This window comes from Rhinopithecus roxellana, chromosome 13 (genome assembly GCF_007565055.1).
Source record: "Rhinopithecus roxellana isolate Shanxi Qingling chromosome 13, ASM756505v1, whole genome shotgun sequence".
NCBI classification, from domain to species: domain Eukaryota; kingdom Metazoa; phylum Chordata; class Mammalia; order Primates; family Cercopithecidae; genus Rhinopithecus; species Rhinopithecus roxellana.
In genome coordinates, this window is record NC_044561.1 from 8403740 (window position 1) to 8425162 (window position 21423).

At 41.4% G+C, this 21423-nt stretch overlaps 1 protein-coding gene and 1 non-coding gene across 9 annotated transcripts in view; one reads left to right on the forward strand and one right to left on the reverse strand.

The window, feature by feature from the left end:
- Positions 1-21423, reverse strand: part of CLTCL1 (clathrin heavy chain like 1) — a 106136-nt gene that overhangs the window by 60855 nt on the left and 23858 nt on the right. For 6 of the 8 annotated variants that reach the window (XM_030915145.1, XM_030915144.1, XM_030915143.1 and 3 more), the window contains 2 exons: positions 8368-8636; positions 229-390 (listed from right to left, as the gene is read on the reverse strand). In XM_030915145.1, the coding sequence (XP_030771005.1) occupies positions 229-390; positions 8368-8636 (431 nt within the window). Of the gene's footprint in view, positions 1-228; positions 391-6543; positions 6880-8367; positions 8637-21423 lie in introns of those variants that run through there. The other 2 variants (XM_030915147.1, XM_030915148.1) reach the window with 2 other exon arrangements.
- Positions 4909-5040, forward strand: LOC115893051. Its single transcript, XR_004053007.1, has one exon. It is a non-coding gene; the product is annotated as a small nucleolar RNA SNORA15 (small nucleolar RNA).

The window sequence follows — 21423 nt, forward strand, 5'->3', positions numbered from 1 at the left end:
GCCTCCCAAAGTGTTGGGATTACAGGCGTGAGTTATTGCGCCCAGCCTAAGAGCATTTTTTAGGGGAATGGAGCCACTTAATCATGTGCATCATGGTGCACAGTTCTCACCACCACGAACTTTTTCTCACACAGACATCTGCAGGCCATGCCCAGCCACACACACGCATACCCCTAACACCAGCTCATGACACTTTTCTCAGGGAGAAGACAATAGAGTGGATCTTACCTTGCCTCCTGTAGGATTACGTACAGCAAAGCAGAAAAGGGTGGCAGGCTTGGCATTTCCCTCCATCTTGAGCTCTGCAAAAGCAGCGGCATGGCCTTCTATGGGTTGTGAAACCTTCCTATCCACAGAGTAGAGCTGCATTGCCCCAACCACACGGTTTTGCTAAGAAAAGATATTATACAATGAAAGGGAGAGAAAAGGGAGGAATATAAAGAAAGAATTCTTAAAATATATTTCTAAAATGAAAGTCTCATACATTAGAGGTATACTTCCTCTAATAAAAATTAAATGCATTAGCTATTAAAAGCATGATATCACTCTGAATTTGATGTGGAAAGATGGCAAACACTATGGAAAAAAATAAGACCACAAAAAGTAAGATGGATGATCCTAATTTGTTAAATATAATAAGCATGAAAGCATTTTTTCATGGAAAGTAACTCGTGCACTTTGGAGGAAAAACTCCAGAGCATTAATAGTAGTTAAATCAGTGGGATGCAATCACAGGTAATTTTGAAAATAGTGTTTTCTGAAATTTCTACGTAGCAAAAATTGTATTTAATAAAAACTAATAAGGCCAACACAGTGGCTCACACCTGCAACCCTAGCACCTTGGTAGAATCACTTAAGGCCAAGAGTTCAAGACTAGTCTGGGCAACACAGCAAGACACCATCTCTACAAAAAAATAAGAAAATTAGCTGGTCACGGTGGCACACGCCTGTTGTCTTAGCTACTCAGGAGGCCAAGGCAGGGGGATTGCTTAAGCCAAGAAGTTCGAGGTTGCAGTGAGCTATGACTATAGCACTGCACTGCAGCCTGTGTGGCAGAGCAAGACGCTGTCTCTAAAAAAACCAAAACCCCCAACCAGTAACACTTACATCTTTTATAAAACTTAGAATTTATATTTTCTCTTTTTTTTTTTTTTTTTTGAGGCAGAGTTCTTGCTCTGTCACCCAGGCTGGAGTGCAGTGGCGTGATCTCGGCTCACTGCAAGCTCCGCCTTCCAGGTTCACGCCATTCTCCTGCCTCAGCCTCCCGAGTGCTGGGACTACAGGCGCCCGCCACCTCACCCGGCTAATTTTTTGTAGAGACAGGGTTTCACTGTGTTAGCTAGGATGGTCTCGATCTCCTGACCTCGTGATCCACCCGCCTTGGCCTCCTAAAGTGCTGGGATTACAGGCATGAGCCACTGCGCCCGGCCTTACGTTTAACTTTTTGAGGAACCGCCAAACTGCTTTCCACAGCATCTGAACAATTTTATATTCCTACCACTAATGTAGGAGGGTTCCAATTTCTCCACATCATTGCCAACACTTCTTTTCTTTTTTTGAGACGGAGTTTCGCCCTTGTTGCCCAGGCTGGAGTGCAATGGTGTGATCTTGGCTCACCGCAACCTCTGCCCCCTGGGTTCAAGCAATTCTGCCTCAGCTTCCCGAGTAGCTGGGATTACAGGCATGCACCACCACACCCAGCTAATTTTGTATTTTTAGCAGAGACGGGGTTTCTCCATGTTGGTCAGGCTGGTCTCGAACTCCTGACTTCAGGGCCAACACTTATTTTCTACTTTGTAAAAATTATAACCACCCGAGTAGGTGTAAAGTAGTACTTTATTGTGGTTTCGAGGGGGGATTGTTTTTCCTAATGGCTAATGATATCAAGCAAGTCCTTTGCCCATTTTTTAACTGGGTTGACTTTTTGTTGCTGAGTTGTAAGTGTTCTTTGTATATTCTGGATACTAGAACCTTATCAGATATATGATTTTCAAATATTATATCCCAGGTTGTCTTTTCACTTTATTGACAATATCCTTTTATGCAAAAAGTTTTAAATTCTGAAGTCCAAATTATCAGTTGTTTAATTTTGTTGTTCAGTCTTTTGGTGCTATGATATATCTAAGAATCCATGCCAAACCCAAAGTCACAAAGCTTTCTCCTTACGTTTTCTTCTAAGAGTTTTGTAGTTTTAGCTTCTACATTGAGGTTTCAGATCTATTTTGAGTTTATTTTTGTACACGGTGAGAGGCAGGTGACCAAATCCATTCTTTTGCATGTGGATATTTAGTTGTCCCAGCACCATTTCCTGAAGAGACTACTGTTTCCCCATTGAACAGTCTTGACACTTTCATCAAAAATCAATTGGCTACAGATGTAGGGGTGTACTCCTGGACTTTACATTTTTTCCCATTAGTCTACATGTCTATTCTCATGCCCATGAGGCGTTTTGTTGTTGGTAAATGCATGGGATTTTTTAATTTGTTGGTTTTTAGTTTGTCAGTAAAGCATATACAAGTAACTATGATTTATAATTTTTGTTTTATATTCCTCAAACATGATGGTTTCTTTGTAAAGAGGCATAATTCCCAAGAGTTTGTTGTTGTTGTTGTTGTTTGTTTTGTTTTGTTTTTGAGAGTTTCACTCTTGTCGCCCAGGCTGGAGTGCAATGGTGCGATCTTGGCTCACTGCAACCTCTGCATACCAGGTTCAGGCGATTGTCCTGCCTCAGCCTCCCAAGTAACTGGGATTACAGGTACATGCCACCACTGTCGGTTAATTTTTATATTTTTAGTAAAGATGGGGTTTCACCACTTTGGCCAGGCTGGTCTCAAATTCCTTCCTGACTTCAGGTGATCCGCCTGCCTCGGCCTCCCACAGTGCTAGGATTACAGGCGTGAACCACCATGCCTGGCCCCCAAGGGTATTTTTGAAAGCTTAATTGAGATATAATTCACATACCATAGAACTTATCTGTTTAAAGCAAGCTTGTCCAACATGTGGCCCATTACAGCCTTGTATGCGGCCCAAACACAAATTCATAAACTTTCTTAAAACATAATGAATTTTTGGCTAGGTGTGGTAGCTCATGCCTATAATCCCAGCACTTTGGGAGGCCGAGGCGGGCAGATCATTTGAGGTCAGGAATTCGAGACCAGCCTGACAAACATGGAAAAACCCCATCTCTACTAAAAATACAAAATTAGCCAGCTGTGGTGATGCATTCCTGTAATCCCAGCTACTCAGGAAGGCTGAGGCAGTAGAATCACTTGAACCCCGGAGGCAGAAGTTGCGGTGAGCCAAGATCACGCCATTGCACTCCAGCCTGGGCAACAAGAGCGAAACTCGGTCTCAAAATATATATATATATATATATATATATTATGATTTTTTTTGCAATTTTTGTTTTTAGCTCATCAGCTATTGCTAGTGTATTTTATGTGTGCCCCAAGACAATTCTTCTTCCAATGTGGCCCGGGTGAGCCAAAAGATTGGACACCCCTGGTTTAAAGTATACCATCCAATGTCTCTTCATATACTCAGAGGGTTGTGCAATCATCACTACAATGTAGTTTTAGAACACTTTCATCCTTTAAAAGAAACCCTATTAGCATTCAATCCTCATTCCCATCTCCCACACTCCACCTCCAGTCATAGGCAACTACTTATCTATTTTCTGTGTCTATAGATCAGACTATCCTGAACATTTCAAATAAATGGAATCATATAATATGTGGTCTTTTGTGAATGGCATCTTTCACTTAGTTTAATATTTCCAAGGTTCATTCATGATATATTTTTAGTAGAGATGGGGTTTCACTATGTTGGCCAGGCTGGTCTCGAAATTCTGACCTCAGGGTGATCTGCCTGCCTTAGCCTCCCAAAGTGCTGGGATTACAGACATGAGCCACTGTGCTTGGCCCTTCTAAGAGTTTTATAGGTTCAGTTCTTACATTAGGTCTGATCGATTTTGAGTTTTTAGTATTATGAGACAGAGGTCCCATTTAATGCTTCTGCATACAGATGTCCAGTGCCCAAAAACCTTGTATTGAACAACTACTCTTTCCTTCACTGAACTGTCTTGGCATCCTTGTCAAAAATCAATTGACTGTAAGGGATACAACATTTTGATTAGACTGGAGGCATAAGTTTCAAGTGATCACACCTATAATCCCAGCACTTTGGGAGGCCGAAGCGGGCGGATCACTTGAGGTCAGGAGTTTGAGACCAGCCTGACCAACATGGTGAAACCCCACCTCTACTAAAAATACAAAAATTAGCTGGTCGTGGTGGCGCATGCCTATAATCCCAGCTGCACGGGAAGCTAAGGCAGGAGGATTGCTTGAACCCGGGAGGTGGAGGTTGCAGTGAGCCGAGATTGTGCCACTGCACTCCAACCTGGGCGACAGAGCGAGACCCTGTCTCAAAAAATAAAAAAATTACAATTAAAATTAACGAATTTTTAAAAAATGTATTTGCACTCTACTGATACTATTTTAATTCAGAGAAATATGTTCATAACTTATTAGAAATAATCTTGAGTAGTTTGAGACCAGCCTGGCCAACATAGTGAAACCCTGTCTCTACTAAAAATACAAAAAAAAATTAGCCAGGCGTGGTGGTATACGTCTGTAATCCCACCTACTCGGGAGGCTGTGACAGAGGAATCGCTTGAACCCAGGAGGTGGAGGTTGCAGTGAGCTGAGATCGAGCCATTGCACTCCAGCCTAGGCAACAGAGCAAGGCTCCATCTCAAATAAAAAAAAAAAGAAAAAAAAAAAAAAAAGAAATAACCTTGAGTAAGTTTAAATTTATTTCTAAGTTGATGCTATGGCTAGGTTTTGATAATTTTTATTTGGTTTCCCTTCCCTTTAATCAGAAAATTAACTTTCATACCCTATTTACAAAACATTAAAGCTGATTTTGAATATTAAAAAAAAAAAATTACGAGATACCATGCAAAAGCAATCTTCCCTTCAGAATGACTGATGGTATGCTCAGGTTTTTCACAGCATATCATCATTAAAGGTGAATAAAATAAATGGGCCGGGCGTGGTAGCTTACACCTGTAATCCCAGAACTTTGGGAGACTGAGGTGGGCGGATCACTTGAGGACAGGAGTTCGAGACCAGCCTGGCCAACATGGTAAAACACTGTCTCTACTAAAAACGCAAAAATTAACTGGGCATGGTGGCACATGCCTGTAGTCCCAGCTACCCGGAGGCTGAGGCAGGAGAATCACTTGAACCTGGAAAGTGGAGGTTGTAGTGAGCCGAATTTGTGCCACTGCACTCCAGCCTGGGTGACAGAGCGAGACTCCGTCTCAGAAGAAAAAGAAAGGCAAGAAAACCTGGCTTTTGGGGACATCACTTTTCTGGGACTCATCTATTCCCTTTTTTTTTTTTTTTTTTTTTTTTTTAAATTCTAGAGACAGGGTCTTGTTTCTATGGCCCAGGCTGGAATGCAAAGATATCATCATGGCTCACTATAACCTTGAACTCCTGGGCTCAAGCAAATTCTCCTGCCTGAGCCTCCCAGGTAGCCAGGACTACAGGTGCATGTCACCACACCAAGCTAATTTGTTTGTCATCTATTCTTAAGTTAGTACCACATTTCTTTTTTAAACTTTATTTTTTTTGAGACAAGGTCTCACTCTGTCACTCAGGCTGGAGTGTAGTGGTGCAATCTCAGTTCACTGCAACCTCCGCCTCCCAGGCTCAAGCAATTCTCCCACCTCAGCCTCCAGAGTAGTTGGAACTACAGGTGCATGTCCTTATGCTTGGCTAGTCTTTGCATTTTTTGTAAAAAAACAGGTTTTACCGTGTTGCCTAGGCTGGTCTCAAACTCCTGGGCTCAAGATATCCACCTTCCTCAGCCTCCCAAAGTGCTGGGATTACACGCATGAGTCACTGAGGCCAGCCAGTATCACATTCTTGATCACTGTAGGTTTGTGGCAAGTTTTAAAATTGGGAAGTATAAGTACTCCAATTTTTTGTTTATTTGTTTTAGGGTTGTTTTGGCTATTCTGGGTTCCTTGCAATTCCACATAAAGTTTAGGATCATCTTGTCAATTTCTACAAAGAAGCTCACTGGTATTCCAATAGAGATTATGTTGAATTTGTAGACCAATTTGAGGAGTACTTCCATCCTAAAAGTATTAAATCTTCCAATCCATGAACATGGGACATTTTTTGATTTAGATCTTCTTTAATTACTTCCAAACATGTTTTGTAGTTTTCAGAATGTAACTTTTGCATTTTTTAAATTAAATTTACCTCTAAATATTTTATTCTTTTTCATGTTGTTATGAATGGGATTGCTTTCCTGATTTCATTTTTTGACTGTTCATTGCAAATATCTAGGAACACAACTGATGTTTGCATACTGATACTGTATTCTGTAACCTTGCTCAATTTGTTTATTAGTTCTAATAGTTTTCTACTAGATTCCTTAGGAATTCCATATACAAGTTTATGTCATCTGCAAATAGAGACAGCTTTAATTCTTCCATTTAAATCTAGGTGCCTTTTATGTTTTTCTCACCTAATTGCCCTGGCTAGAATCTCTAGTCCAAAGTTGAACAGAAGTAGCAAGAGAAGACATCCTTGTTCCTGATCCTTGGGAGAAAGCTTTCAGTTTTTCAACATGAAGTAAGATGTTAGTTGTATTTGTTGTAGATACCCTTTATCAGGATGACTGAGCCGAAGTCTTAGGTCTTGTTTCCCCTGTATATCCGCAATGCCACTGCCTTCATCTGGTCACACATGCCTCATTTCTTCTGGGGGTTGCAGAAATGGAAGACATCCTCAAGTGGAAAGAAGTACTCCTTGCCTCTTTGCATATTCTTAACCTTTCTCATACATGTCTCTACTCTAGAACAGACTACATAGTTTTGTTCCTGTATCTGCCTTTCAACTAGTCTCCTGGCCTCCAGTCTTCATGGCTGTCCATCTCCGACATCAAAGATAGCATTTTTTCCATTCCACTATGCTGCTAAGAAGGAAAATTAATTATATCACGCTCACTCAAAACCTGCTACATAATTCCCATTGCCTGCAGTCTGGCCCCCCACTCATCTCTCTAAGTCTTGCCCCTCTAGCTACCTAATATCCTTACCTATAGGTATCATCCACGGTGGACGACCCTAGACTCCCAGAAAGAGCCATTCCCCTCCATTGCATGCCTTTGCATACACTGTTTCCTTCCCAAGTGCACTTTAATAGCTAGCAAAATGCAGCTTAGATCCCCTGTGTTGTGGGCTCTCTTGACTTAAGCTGCTCTCTCATGGCTCCCATAGTATTCTCTTCAAAGATGTGACAGTTCCTTAATTACTAGAATTGTGCAGATACACCTTCCCCACTAGGCTATAGACAGATCATTCACTGGTCATCAGGATTGAATGATTAAAATCTGTGTCCCAAGTGCAACTATCCTATAGTCCTCAAGTATCTGGTGACTGAATTAGCCACCACGAATGAAAAAAGGGAGGACAGAAAGACACTGCTTTCATTATAAAAGAATATGAGTTAGTAACATTCCAGTAAGTTCTTGAAATACAGTCTAAGAACTACTATTTTTTCCCCATAAAATTAAACACTTCTTAGTGTTTAAAATAAGCAGCATTTACACAGAAGCAGCTCTATGTTAACCATCTAGATGCTGGGACTTTGATACAATATCTACAGTGCAGACACAGTGGGGCCAGAGATGCCAGGAAGGCCGTGCTGTGCGCAGGCTGCTGTGTGTGTGGGCAGTGTGTGCACTCACCAAGGACAGGCCAGTTGACTGCCCATTTCCCCAAGACCTCCCTCACTGCAGCAGCTGTGCACATCAGGGCCCCTTGACCCCATGGGCCACGGTCCCTCCTTGCCCCGGCTGTGACGCAGCGGGCAGGATGTCTCGTCCTCTCTCGTCTTCCTGAAGGACTTCTTATAAATCTATGTGTTCCAAATTACTCTACAAAATTCCTCAACAACCTCTCAAAACAGTGCTAGAAATAGTTTATACAATGAACATCAGTAACCTGATGGAATGCAGTAGTAGTTAATGGGCCAAAGGTAAAAAATTAAGATTATTTGATCCAAGTTCAGATTTCTTTGTAATCTCTATTTCTCTCAGTTCCAGGCCTACTTTTGCCTTATACCTATTGCCCAGGCCAGAGTGCAGTGGCACAGTCTCAGCTCACTGCAACCTCGAACCCCTGACCTCAAGAGATCCGCCCGCTTCGGCCTCCCAAAGTGCTGGGATTACAGGCATGAGCCACCGCACCTGGCCCTATAACCAACTTCTAATGACTTAACCATTCCATTCTAATATTGGGCTTTGAAGTTACATCAGACCAGCCCCTAAAGGCAGCTCAAGGTTTACCTGAGCCGAGATGCCTATGAGGAGCAGCCACTTCTGGTACTCATCAGTCCGGTAGTGAATCACCTGGCAGCCTGCCAGACTGGTATGTCTATCAAACATCTTCATGGGCTGGGAGTCACCTTCCATGCTCCAGTGGTAGACTGCGGTCTCAGTCACCAAGGCAACAGTGTTCACAGAAACCCATTTCCAGAAAATCACCTCTTCTGCCATAGAATGAGCCTTCATTTTACTCTTCATCTCAATATTAAAGATCTGAAGTGTCTTCCCAGCTAGTATTTGATATAACAGAGATTAGAGAAAGATAAATTAAAAATCTGAAAGACAAATTCGTATACTCTTAATTCTGAATTCTTTTAATATTACTTTAGGTTGTACTGCTAATCTGATTAACAGGGTCTGAAAGATGCTGCCAGAGTAGTAATTAACCATACCTTAATGTCTAAATATTGAGAAGAGCCTGTATGCATTAAATTCTTCAGAAGAAGAATATAAAAGCGTATAAATATTCATAGAAATATGTGAATAACAATGAGAAATTAGTTCTACTGAAGCAAACCTCTCTTTTAGATTGGTTTCTTTTTGTTTCAAAATACTTTTCTGGATAAGTCAGCAAAAACATAAGACACCCCTTCTCTGTGCGGTCTCCAATTTTCAAGAAAGACTACAACTATCCCTTCACATTAAACCAACTTCTCCAAATTTGTCTTAAATTCTAGACCAATGCTGACAAATGGAACTTTCTACAATGTTGGATATATTCTATATTTGCATCCATCACAGCAGATAATAGTTATATGTGGCTATTAAACACTTAAGATGTATCTAGCAAGATATTTCAGGAACTGAATTTATACTTTTATTTAACTTTAATTAATTTAAATGTTAAACAGTCCCATGCAGCTAATGTCCAATAGGACAGTACAGTTCTAGACAAAATATTTGGCATCCATTCTCTGCCAAGAGACCCATATTGTTTCTACCTGTAGCAATGAACTAAATTTTGATTTTGGAATCTATACAAAATTTAGAGCTAACATAAAATATTAAAATATTGCTTCCCACAAAGATTGGGAACAAGGAAAGGATTATTTCTCTGACCATTTGTTTTGACACTGAGAATAACATAGCTAGTGTGATAAGGCAAAAAAATAAAAGGCATAAAGATCAAAAAAGGAAGTAAACCTGTCTTAACTCACAGACAACATAATTCTTTACAACGAAAATCCTGCGGAATCTACAAATCTACAAAACAACTATTAGAATTAATAGGTGACTACAGGAGTGCAGCAAGATGTGAAGTCAACCTACAAAAATTTGAATTGGGCTGGCCACAGTGGCTTACACCTATAATCCCAGCACTTTGGGAGGCTGAGGCAGGTGAATCTCTCATGGTCAGGAGTTTGAGTCCAGCCTGGTCAACATGGTGAAACACCATCTCTACCAAAAATACAAAAATTAGGTGGGCATGGTGGCAGGTGCCTATAATTCCAGCTACTTGAGAGGCTGAGGCAGGAGAATTGCTTGAACCCAGGAGGCGGAGGTTGCAATGAGTCAAGATGATGCCACTGCACTCCAGCCTGGGTGACAAAGTAAAAACGGGTCTCAAAAAAAAAAAAAAAAAAATCAACTGAATTTTGAGATACTAGCAGCAAACAATTTGGAAATATAAAAAAGAATTCAGGCCAGGTACGGTGGCTCATGCCTGTAATCCCAGCACTTTGGGAGGCCGAGGTGGGTGGATTACCTGAGGTCAGGAGTTCAAGACCAGCCTGGCCAACATGGTGAAACCCCATCTCTGCTAAAAATACAAAAATTAGGTGGGTACAGTGGCATGTGCCCATAATCCCAGCTAGTCGGGAGGCTGAGACGGGAGAATTGCTTGAGCCTGGGAGGCGGAGGTTGCAGCGAGCTGAGATTGTGCCACTGCACTCCAGCCTGGCTGACAGAGTGAGACTCTGTCTCAAAAAAAAAAAAAAAAAAAAAAAAAAAAAAAAAAAAAAAAGTTTTTCATAACACCACCCAAAACATAGCATTTTGGAGTAAATTTAACAAAGGGTAAGCAAAGCCTCTACACTATAAAATATTCCTGAAAGAAAGTAAAGGCTTAAATCAAAGAAGGGGCATACCATGTTCATGGATCAAAACACTTAAAATTGCTAAGATGTCATTTCCCCCTAAATTATCTACAGGTTCAATGCAATCCCAATCAAAATACCAGCATACTTTTCCTTCTTTCTTTTTCATAGAGACAGGGTCTCACTTTGTTACCCAGGCTGGAGTACAGTGGAGCAATCATAGCTCATTGCAACCTCAAATTCCTGGGCCCAAGTGATCCTCCTGCCTCAGCCTCCCAAGTAGTTGGGACTATAGGCATGCACCATCACACTCAGCTAATTTTTCTGTTTTTTTTTTTTTTTTGAGACACAGTCTCTCTCTGTTGCCCAGGCAGGAGTGCAGTGGCATGATCTCAGCTCAATGAAGCCTCCACCTCTCAGGTTCAAGTGGTTCTCCTGCCTCAGCCCCCCGAGTAGCTGAGATTACAGGTACATGCCACCACACCCACCTAATATTTGTATTTTTTGTAGAGATGCGGTTTTGCCATGTTGGCCAAGCTGGTCTCAAACTCTTGACCTCAAGTGATTTGCCTGCCTCAGCCTCCCAAAGTGCCAGGATTATAGGTGTGAGCCACCATACCCAGTCTAATTTTTTTTTTTTAGAGACTAGGTCTTGCTATGCTGCCCAGGCTGGTCTCAAATTTCTGGCCTCCTGCAATCCTTCCATCTTAGCCTGCTGAAGTGCTGGGATAACAGGTGTGAGCCGCCACCCTGGCCCAGCATCTTTTGTTTGTTTGGTGGAAAATAAAATGATGCTATAATGAATATGGAAATGCAAAGGACAAAGAATAGACATAACAATTTTGGAAAAGAGCAAAGCTGTAAGATTTATGATACCTAATGCTAAGACATTCTATAAAGCTATTAATAAAATCTATGTTATTCTCATAAGACACACAGATCAATGAAACAGAAGAAAGTCTAGAAACAACTGCATGCACTGATTTGATAAAAGTGCCTCAAAAAACTCAACAGGCCCAAACACACTTTTTATAAAAATAGAAAAATCCATCCTAAAATGTATATGGAATCTCAAAGGACCTCAAATAGCCAAAATAATCTTGATAAAGATGAACAAGTTTGGATGATCTCACACTTCCTGAATTTAAATCTCATTACAAAGTTAAAGTAACCAAATGTATGGTAACAGCATAGAAACATAGACACCAATGCAATATAAGAGAGAACCCAAAAATGAACCTTCACATATATGATCAAATGATCTTTGACAAAGGTTACTAAGACCATTCAATAGGAAAAAAGAATACTCTTTCCAACAAATAATACTAGGGAAACTGGGTCCACAAAAGAATAAAATTGGACCCTTACCTTATACCATATACAAAAAGTAACTCAAAATGGATTAAAGACCTAAACATAAAAACTAAAATCATAGGCAGAACCTGAGTCCTATTCTCTCATTTTCCTCCCCAGACAGCATGAGTTTCACCACTCACTCTACCACCTTCTCTGCCAACTACCAGTCCCTGGGATCCGTCCAGCCGCCCAGCTACAGTACCTGGTCGATCAGAAACCTAGCCAGCACCTATGCAGATGTAAGGGGTTTGGGCTCTCAGATCTCTGTGTCCTACTCCACTAGTTTCCAGGGTGACCTGGGGTCCAGGGCCCCGGCCACTGGAATGGCCAGCGGTCTGGCGGGAATAGGAGGCATCTAGAATGAGAAGGAGACCATGCGAAGCCTGAACGACCACCTGGCCTCCTACCTGGACAGAGTGAGGAGCCTGGAGACTAAGAATCAGAGGCTGGAGAGCAAAAACCGGGAGAACCTGGAGAAGAAGGAACCCCAGGGCAGACACTGGGCCATTACTTCAAGACCATTGAGAAGCTGATGGCTCAGATCTTTGCAAATTCTGTGGACAATACTTTCATCGTTCTGCACACTGACAATGCCCATCTTGCTGCTGTTGACTTTAGAATCAAGTATGAGACAGAGCTGGCCATGCGTCAGTCTGTGGGGAGCAACATCGATGGGCTCTGCAAGGTCAATGATGACATCAATGTCATTGGGCTGCAGCTGGAGACAAAGATCGAGACTCTCAAGGAGAAGCTGCTCTTCATGAAGAACCATGAAGAGGGAGTAAAAGGCCTACAAGCCCAGATTGCTAGCTTTGGGTTGACTGTGGAGGCAGATGTCCAAATATCAGGACCTTGGCAAGATCATGGCAGATATCTGGGCCCAATATGACAAGCTGGCTCAGAAGAACCTAGAGAAGCTGGACAAGTACTAGTCCCAGCAGATTGAGGAGAGCACCACAGTGGTCACCACGCAATCCGCTGAGATCAGAGCTGCTGAGCTGACACTCATGGAGCTGAGATGTCCAGTCTAGTCCTTGGAGATTGGCCTGGACTTGATGAGAAATCTGAAGACCAGCTTGGAGAACAGCCTGAGGGAGGTGGAGGCCTGCTACACCATGCAGATGGAGCAGCTCAACAGGGTCCTACTGTACCTGGAGTCGGAGCTGGCATAGACCTGGGCAGAGGGACAGTGCCAGGCCCAGGAGTATGAGGCCTGGAACATCCAGGTCAATCTGGAGGCTGAGATCACCACCTATCGCAGCCTGCTGGAAGATGGGGAGGACTTCAGTCTTGGTGACGCCCTAGATAGCAGCAACTCCACGCAAACCATCCAAAAGACCACCACCTGCAGGATAGCGGACGGCAAAGTGGTGTTTGAGACCAATGACACCAAAGTTCTGAGGAACTGAGCCAGCAGAAGCAGGGTACCCTTTGGGGAGGGGAGCAGGAGGCCAATAAAAATTTCACAGATTAAAAAAAAATCCCAACAATTAAAATCATAAAACATTTAGAGAAAACATAGGGGAAAAGCTTGATGACGTTGGATCTTGCAATGATTTTTTTTGATATGACCATAAAAGAAAAAAATGAATTGGACAGCATCAGAGGTCACAAAAGAGAGAAAAGGCAACCCATAGAATGAGAGAAAATATAGGCATACCTCGTTTTATTATACTTTGCTTTACTGTATCTTGCAGATATTGCATTTGTGTTGTTGTTTTGTTTTGAGACAGTGTTTCACTCTTGTTGCCCAGGCTGGAGTGCAATGGCACGATCTCAGCTCACTGCCACCTCTGCTTCCCAGGTTCAAGAGATTCTCCTGCCTCAGCCTCCCAAGTAGTTGGGCTTACAGGCACCCACCACCATGCCCAACTAATTTTTGTATTTTTAGTAGAGATTGGGTTTCACCATGTTGGCCAGGCTGGTCTTGAACTCCTGACCTCAGGTGATCCGCCCGCCTCAGCCTCCCAAAGTGCTGAGATTACAGGCATTTCTTTTGTTTTGTGGAAAAAAAAATCAAAGGTTTGCGGCAATCTTCCATCAAGCAAGTCTATTGGTATCATTTGTCCAATAACATGTGCTCACTTCCTGTCTCTGTCACACTTTGGTAATTCTTGTGATATTTCAAACTTTTTCATTATTATATTTGCTATGCTGCTCTGTGATCAGTGATCTTTCATGCTTTTACAGTAATTGTTTTGTGGTACCATGAACCACACACATATAAGACAGTGGACTTAATAAATGTGTGTGTTCTAACTGCTGCACTTACTGGCCATGCCCTAGTCCCTCTTCCTCTCCTCAGGCCTCCTTATTCCCTGAGACACAACAATATTGAAATAAGGCCATTTAACAACCTTAACAATCTTCCTTGCTAAAGGAAAGTGAAAGTGAAAGGAAGAATCCCACGTCTCTCACTTTAAGTCAAAAGTTAGAAATGATTTGGCTTGGTGAGGAAGGCATGTCAAAACCCGAGACAGACTGAAGGTTAGGTCTCTTGCAACAGTTAGCCAAGTTGTGAACTCAAAGGAAAAGTTATTTAAGGAAATTAAGTGTTATTTCAGTGAACACATTAATGATAAGAAAACAAACAGCCTTATTGCTGATATGGAGAAAGTTGTAGTGGCCTGGATAGAAGATCAAAGCAGCCAGAACAATCCATTAAACCAGAGCCTAATCCACAGCAAGGTCCTAACTCTCTGCAATTCTATGAAGCCTAAGAGAGGTAAAGAAGTTGCAGAAGAAGTCTGAAGCTAGCAGAGGTTGATTCATGAGGTTTAATGAAAGAAGCCATCTCTATAGCATAAAACTGCAAAGTGAAGCAGCAAGTTCTGATACAGAAGCTGTGCCAAGTTCTCCAGAAAACCTAGCTAAGATCATTGATGAACACATTTTCAATGGAGAAGAAACAACCTCCCACTGGAAAAGGATGCCATTTAGGACTCAAGTGAGAGAGAAGTCAATGCCTGGCTTCAAAGCTTCAGAAGACAGGCTAACTCTCTTGTTAGGGGATAATGCAGCTGGTAACTTTAAGTGGAAACCAAAGCTCACTGACCATTCCAAAAATCCCAAGGCCCTTAAGAATTATGCTAAATCTCCTCTGCCTGTGCTCTATGAATGGAACAACAAGAGTCGTGATGATAGTACACCTGTTTACAGCATGGTTTACTGAATATTTAAAACTCACTGTTCAGATCTACTTCTCAGAAAAAAAAAAATATTTTAAAAAGATTACTGCTCATTGATAATGCACCTGGTCACCTCAGGGCTCTGATGGAGATATACAAGGAGATGAAAGCTGCTTTCACACCTGCTAACATACCAATTCTGCAATCCATGGATCAAAGAGTAGTTTCAACTTTCAAGTCTTACTACTTAAGAAATACATTTTTTTTTTTTTTTTTTTTTTTTTCTTTTTGAGACGGAGTCTCGCTCTGTCGCCCGGGCTGGAGTGCAGTGGCCGGATCTCAGCTCACTGCAAGCTCCACCTCCCAGGTTCACGCCATTCTCCTGCCTCAGCCTCCCGAGTAGCTGGGACTACAGGCGCCCGCCACCTCGCCCGGCTAGTTTTTTGTATTTTTTAGTAGAGACGGGGTTTCACCATGTTAGCCAGGATGGTCTCGATCTCCTGACCTCGTGATCCGCCCGTCTCGGCCTCCCAAAGTGCTGGGATTACAGGCTTGAGCCACCGCGCCCGGCCAAGAAATACATTTTTAAAGGCTACAGCTGCCATAAATAGTGTCTCCTTTGATGGATCTAGGCAAAGTACATTGATAAACTCCTGGAAAGGATTCACCATTCTAGATGCAACTAAGAACATTCATGATTCAAAGGAGGAGGTCAAAATATCAATATTAACAGGAATTTGGAAGAAGTGTTTTCCAAACCCCATGAATGACTTTGTGAGGTTCAGGACTTCAGTGGAGGAAGTCATTGCAGAGGTGGTAGGAACAGCAAGAGAATCAGAAGTGGAGCCTGAATATGGGACTGCACTGTTGCAATCTCAGGATCAAACTTGAACAGATGAGCAAAGAAAGTGGTTTCTTCCGATAGAATCTACTCCCAGTGAAGATGCTGTGAACATTGTTGAAATGACTACAGGAATTTAGAATAGTACATAAACTTAGCTGATAAAGCAGCACCAGAGTTTGACAGGACTGACTCCAATTCTGAAAGAAGTCTACTGTGGGTAAAATGTTAGCAAACAGCATTGCACACTACAGAGCAATTTTTCATTAAAGGAAGAGTCAATCCTGCAGAAACTTCATTAATTTTTTTTATTATTTTTTATTTATTTACTTATTTATTTTTTCAGATGGAGTCTCTCTCTGTTGCCAGGCTGGAGTGCAGTGGTGCGATCTTGGCTCACTACAACCTCCAACTCCTGGGTTCAAATGATTCTCCTGCCTCAGCCTCCCAAGTAGCTGGGACTACAGGCGCCCGCCACCACGCCCAGCTAATTTTTTTTTTATTTTTAGTAGAGACAGGGTTTCACCATACTGGCCAGAATAGTCTCGATCTCTTGACCTCATGATCTGCCTGCCTCAGCCTCCCACAGTGCTGAGATTATAGGTGTTAGCCACCGCACCCGGCCTGATGTCTTATTTTAAGAAATTGCCACAGCCACTCTGGTCTTCAGCAACCACCACTGTGATCAATCAGCAGCCACTGGCATCAAGGCAAGACCCTCCACCAGTAAAAAGATTACAACTCACGGCTGGGTGCAGTGGCTCACGCCTGTAATCCCAGCACTTTGGGAGGCCGAGGCCAGCAGATCACTTGAGGTGAGGAGTTCGAGACCAGCCTGGCCAACATGGTGAAACCCCATCTCTACTAAAAATACGAAAATTAGCTGGGAATGGTGGCACATGCCTGTAATCCCAGTTACTCGGAAGGCTGAGGCAGGAGGATCCCTTAAACCGGTGGACAGAAGTTGCAGAGAGCCAAGATCACGCCATTGCACTCCAGCCTAGGCGACAGAGAGAGACTCCGTCTTAAAAAATAAAAATAAAAAAAAAAGATTACAACTCAGTGAAGGCTAATAACGGTAAGCAATTTTTAGGAATAAATAGATTATTTATTTATTTATTTTGAGACAGAGTCTCTCTCTGTCACCCAGGCTGACGTGCAGTCCTCAGACTCCTGGGCTCAAGCTATCCTCCCATCTCAGCCTCCTTGAGTAGGTGAGACTACAGGCATGCACCACCACCCCCAGCATTTTTTTTTTTTTTTGAGATAAGGTCTCACTGTATTGTTTCCCATGCTGCTCTTGAACTCTTAGGCTCAAGCGTTCTTCCCACCTTGGCCTCTGAAAGTGCTGGGATTAGAGTTATGTGCCATCACACCTGGCCAGAAATTATTAATTTTTTATTTTTATTTTTATTTATTTATTTTTGAGATGGAGTCTCGCTCTGTCATCCAGGCTAGAGTTCAGTGGCGCAATATCAGCTCACTGCAACCTCCGCCTCCCGGGTTCTTGCCATTCTCCCACCTCAGCCTCCCAAGTAGCTGGGACTACAGGTGCCCACCACCACACCTGGCTAATTTTTCATTTTCATACTTTTAGTAGAGACGGGGTTTCACCGTGTTAGCCAGGATGGTCTTGATCTCCCGACCTCATGATCCACCTGCCTTACCCTCCCAAAGTGCTGGGATTACAGGCATAAGTCACCGTGCCTGGCCAAATTATTTCTTAATTAAGGTAATCCATTTTTTTAGACATAATGCTATTTTGCGCTTAATAGATTACAGCATAGTATAAATATAACTTTTATACACACTGGGAAACCAAAAAATTCATATGACTCACTACTGTAATATTCTTTTTATTGTCGTAGTTTGAAACTGAACTCAAAATATCTTCAAGGTATGCCTGTATATGGAAATCATATATCTGACAAGGGGTTAATATCCAGAGTATATAAAGAATGCCTACAACTCAACAACAAAAAATACAAATACTCCAATTAAAAGATGACCTGCGTGAGACGGTTCACACCTGTAATCCCAGCACTTTGGGAAGCTGAGATGGGATGATCACGTGAGACCAGCAGTTTAAGATCAGCCTGGGCAATATGGCAAGACCCTGTCTCTACAAAGAAAAAATGCTTTTAATTAGCTGGGTGTGGTGATGCATGCCTATAGTCCTAGCTACTTGGGAGGCTAAGGTGGGAGGATAGCTTGAGTCCAGGAGTTCAAAGTTACAGTCTCTTAAAAAAAAAAAAAAAAAAAAAAAAAAAAAAAAGACTATTATTAGAAAGGAAACAACACAAATAGCAAGTGTTAGCAAGAATGTGAAAAAATTAGAACCCTGTGCGCTACTGAGAATGTAAAATAGTGCAACCACTATAGAAAAGGGATGGCAGTTCCTCAAAAAATTAAAAATGAATAATGATATGACCCAGTCAATTACTTGTGGGTAGAGAATCAAAAGGATTAAAAACAGGTTCCCGGCCGGGCGCGGTGGCTCAAGCCTGTAATCCCAGCACTTTGGGAGGCTGAGACAGGCGGATCACGAGGTCAGGAGATCGAGACCATCCTGGCTAACACGGTGAAACCCCGTCTCTACTAAAAAAATACAAAAAATTAGCCGGGCGAGATGGCGGGCGCCTGTAGTCCCAGCTACTCGGGAGGCTGAGGCGAGAGAATGGCGTAAACCCGGGAGGCGGAGCTTGCAGTGAGCTGAGATCTGGCCACTGCACTCCAGCCTAGGCGACAGAGCGAGACTCCGTCTCAAAAAAAAAAAAAAAAAAAAAAAAAAAAAAAAAAAAAAAAAAAAAACAGGTTCCCAAAAAGACATCTGTACACTCGTGTTAATAGCGGAATTACTCACAGATTTAGCTTTTTACCTCAAAAAAAGCTAAATCTAGCTGAGCTACATAGCTAGAAAAAAAAGAGAATCTGACTACCCAGTTAGTTAGCCAAGCTACGCAACAACTCATATTATTACAATATTATCATCAATCAGCAAAACTGGTTTTTAACCACAATTTGAGAAATAAGGCTACTGTTGCTAAAAGAAAGTCTTTAATGATGTCATGTTACACCCAGGCAATAATTAAGATGACTTCTTGAATCCACGAAAAGGAACAACCAAATGTGATGCAATTTTATTTATTTATTTTTTGAGATGGAGTTTCGCTTTTGGGGCCCACGCTGGAGTGCAATGGGGCGATCTAGGCTCACTGCAACCTCTGCCTCCCGGGTTCAAGCGATTCTCCTCCTTCAGCATCCCAAGTAGCTGGGATTATACGCATACACCAACATGTCCAGCAAATTTTTGTATTTTTAGTAGAGACGGGGTTTCACCTCGTTGGCCAGGCTGGTCTCAAACTCCTGACCTCAGGTGATCCACCTGCCTTGTGCTACCAAAGTGCTGGGATTACAGGTGCGAGCCACTGCGCCTGGCCACAATTTGATGCAATTTATATCCAAAACACATGATCAGTAAGATAAAGGTTTGCTGCCTTAAAACAGTTCTAAAGTTAGCTATAACTATATTATAAACTTAAGTTTAAACTATATAAATTTATAAAACAACTGCTTTTGGACATAATTTAGGTGTGATATAGTTTTGCTGTCTAGTTAAAATGGTAAATGTTAGACCCTCACTGTCTTCAGGCACTAACAGCTTATGGTAAACGACTTCTAATGAGACTGAACTAAGATGGGAGCTCAAATCCACAAAAAGAAATAAAGAGCATTGGATATGATAAATGTTGGTTAGTATAAAGATTTATCTTAATTGCATTAAATAATATCATATAAAACCATAATAAAACTATAGGTTATTGGGTTTATAACATATAGAGATGCATCTTATTTTCTCTTTTTTCATATATTTTATATATTCATATATATGAAAGATAAAAATAGCGCAACAGAGGGACAACGAAATGAAGCTATGCTGGAGTGAAATTTCTGCATTTTAATAGAAGTTAATATCAATGATCTGAAATCATTTGTAGTAAGTTAGGATGCATTTTATAAACCCTACAGCAACCACTATACACACACACAGACACACACACAAAATAGCAAAAAGAAAAATTCAGAAGAATTAAAATGGTATGCTACATTTTAACAAAAAAGGCACATGGTAAGCAGCTGTGCACATGTTCCTGCAGCAGCCTATATACACCTTGCCAGAAGTAGGGTTTTTCAAAACAATCAAGAAAACTAACAAATCTTATTTATTTATTTTTAGAGACACGTCTCACTCTGTTACCTAGGCTGGAGTGCAACAGCACAATCCCAGCTCACTATAGCCTTGACCTCCTGGGCTCAGGGGATCCTCCAGCCTTAGACTTCTGAGTAGCTGGAACCACAGACGCATACTACCACACTGGCTAGTTTTTTGTTTTTTGTTTGTTTGTTTTTAATTTGTAGAGAGGGGGTCTCCCTATGTTGCCCAGGCTGGTCTTGAACTGCTGGTCTCAAGTAATCCTGTCGCCTCAGCCTCCCAAAGTGCTGGGATTACAGGCATGAGCCACCAGGCCCGACCCAAACCTTAGTTAATGATCAAGAAAAAAAGAGAAGACACAAATTATCAAAATTAAGAATGAAAGAGGACATCACTGCCAACCCCAAAGAAATTAAAAGGAGGGAATATTATGAACAATTTTATGTCAACATACTAGAAGACTTAGATAACCTGGATAAATTCCTAGAAAGACACAAATTACCAAAACTGACACAAGAAAACAGAAAATCTGAACAGATTCACAGCAAGTAAGGAAGGTGAATTTGAAATTTAAAATCTTCCCACAAAGAAAACCCCAGGACCAGAAGGCTTTCACTGTTGAATTCTATCAGATACTCAAAGAAGACAGAAATAAGTCCTTCACAGATTCTTTCAGAATATAGAGGAAGAAGGACCTCATTCTCTAAGGCCAACATTTGCCTAATTACAAAGTCACAAAAGGACATCACAAGAAAAGAAAACTACAGACCAATGATAAAAATAACAGAAAACCCTTAGAATATTAGTGAACAAAATCCAACATTAAAAAAACCACCACACACCATGACCAAAAGAGATTTACCACAGGAATGCAAGGTTGGCTTAATATCCAATAATTAATTTACATAATACACCACATGAATAAAGGACACAAACCATGTGATCATCTTATTAGACACAGAAAACAGAAGGGAACTTCTCCAACTTGATAAAGGATTTATCTACCCCAAATCCACAGGCAACATCATATTTAATTGTAAAAGGCTAAAAACTCCCCCCTAAGGTCAGAAATAATTCAGCAATGTCTGTTCTTGTCACTTCTGTTTAATACTGTACTGGGTATTCTAGCCAATGCAATATTGAAACCAACAGAATCTGGATTAGAAAGGAAGATATAAAACTGTCTATTCACAGATAACATGACACAGTATGTAGAAAATGCCAAGGAATCCACTAAAAACTACAAGAATAAGTTTAATAAGTATATGGGATACAGAAAAATATACAAAAATTATTTTATTTCTATATACTAGTAAGAAACAATCCAAAAATAAAACTAAGAAAACAAGTCTGTATAGAATAACATCAAAAAACAATAAAATACTTGGGAATAAATTTAACAAAGTAGTACAGGATTTGCTCACTGAATATGCAAAACATCAC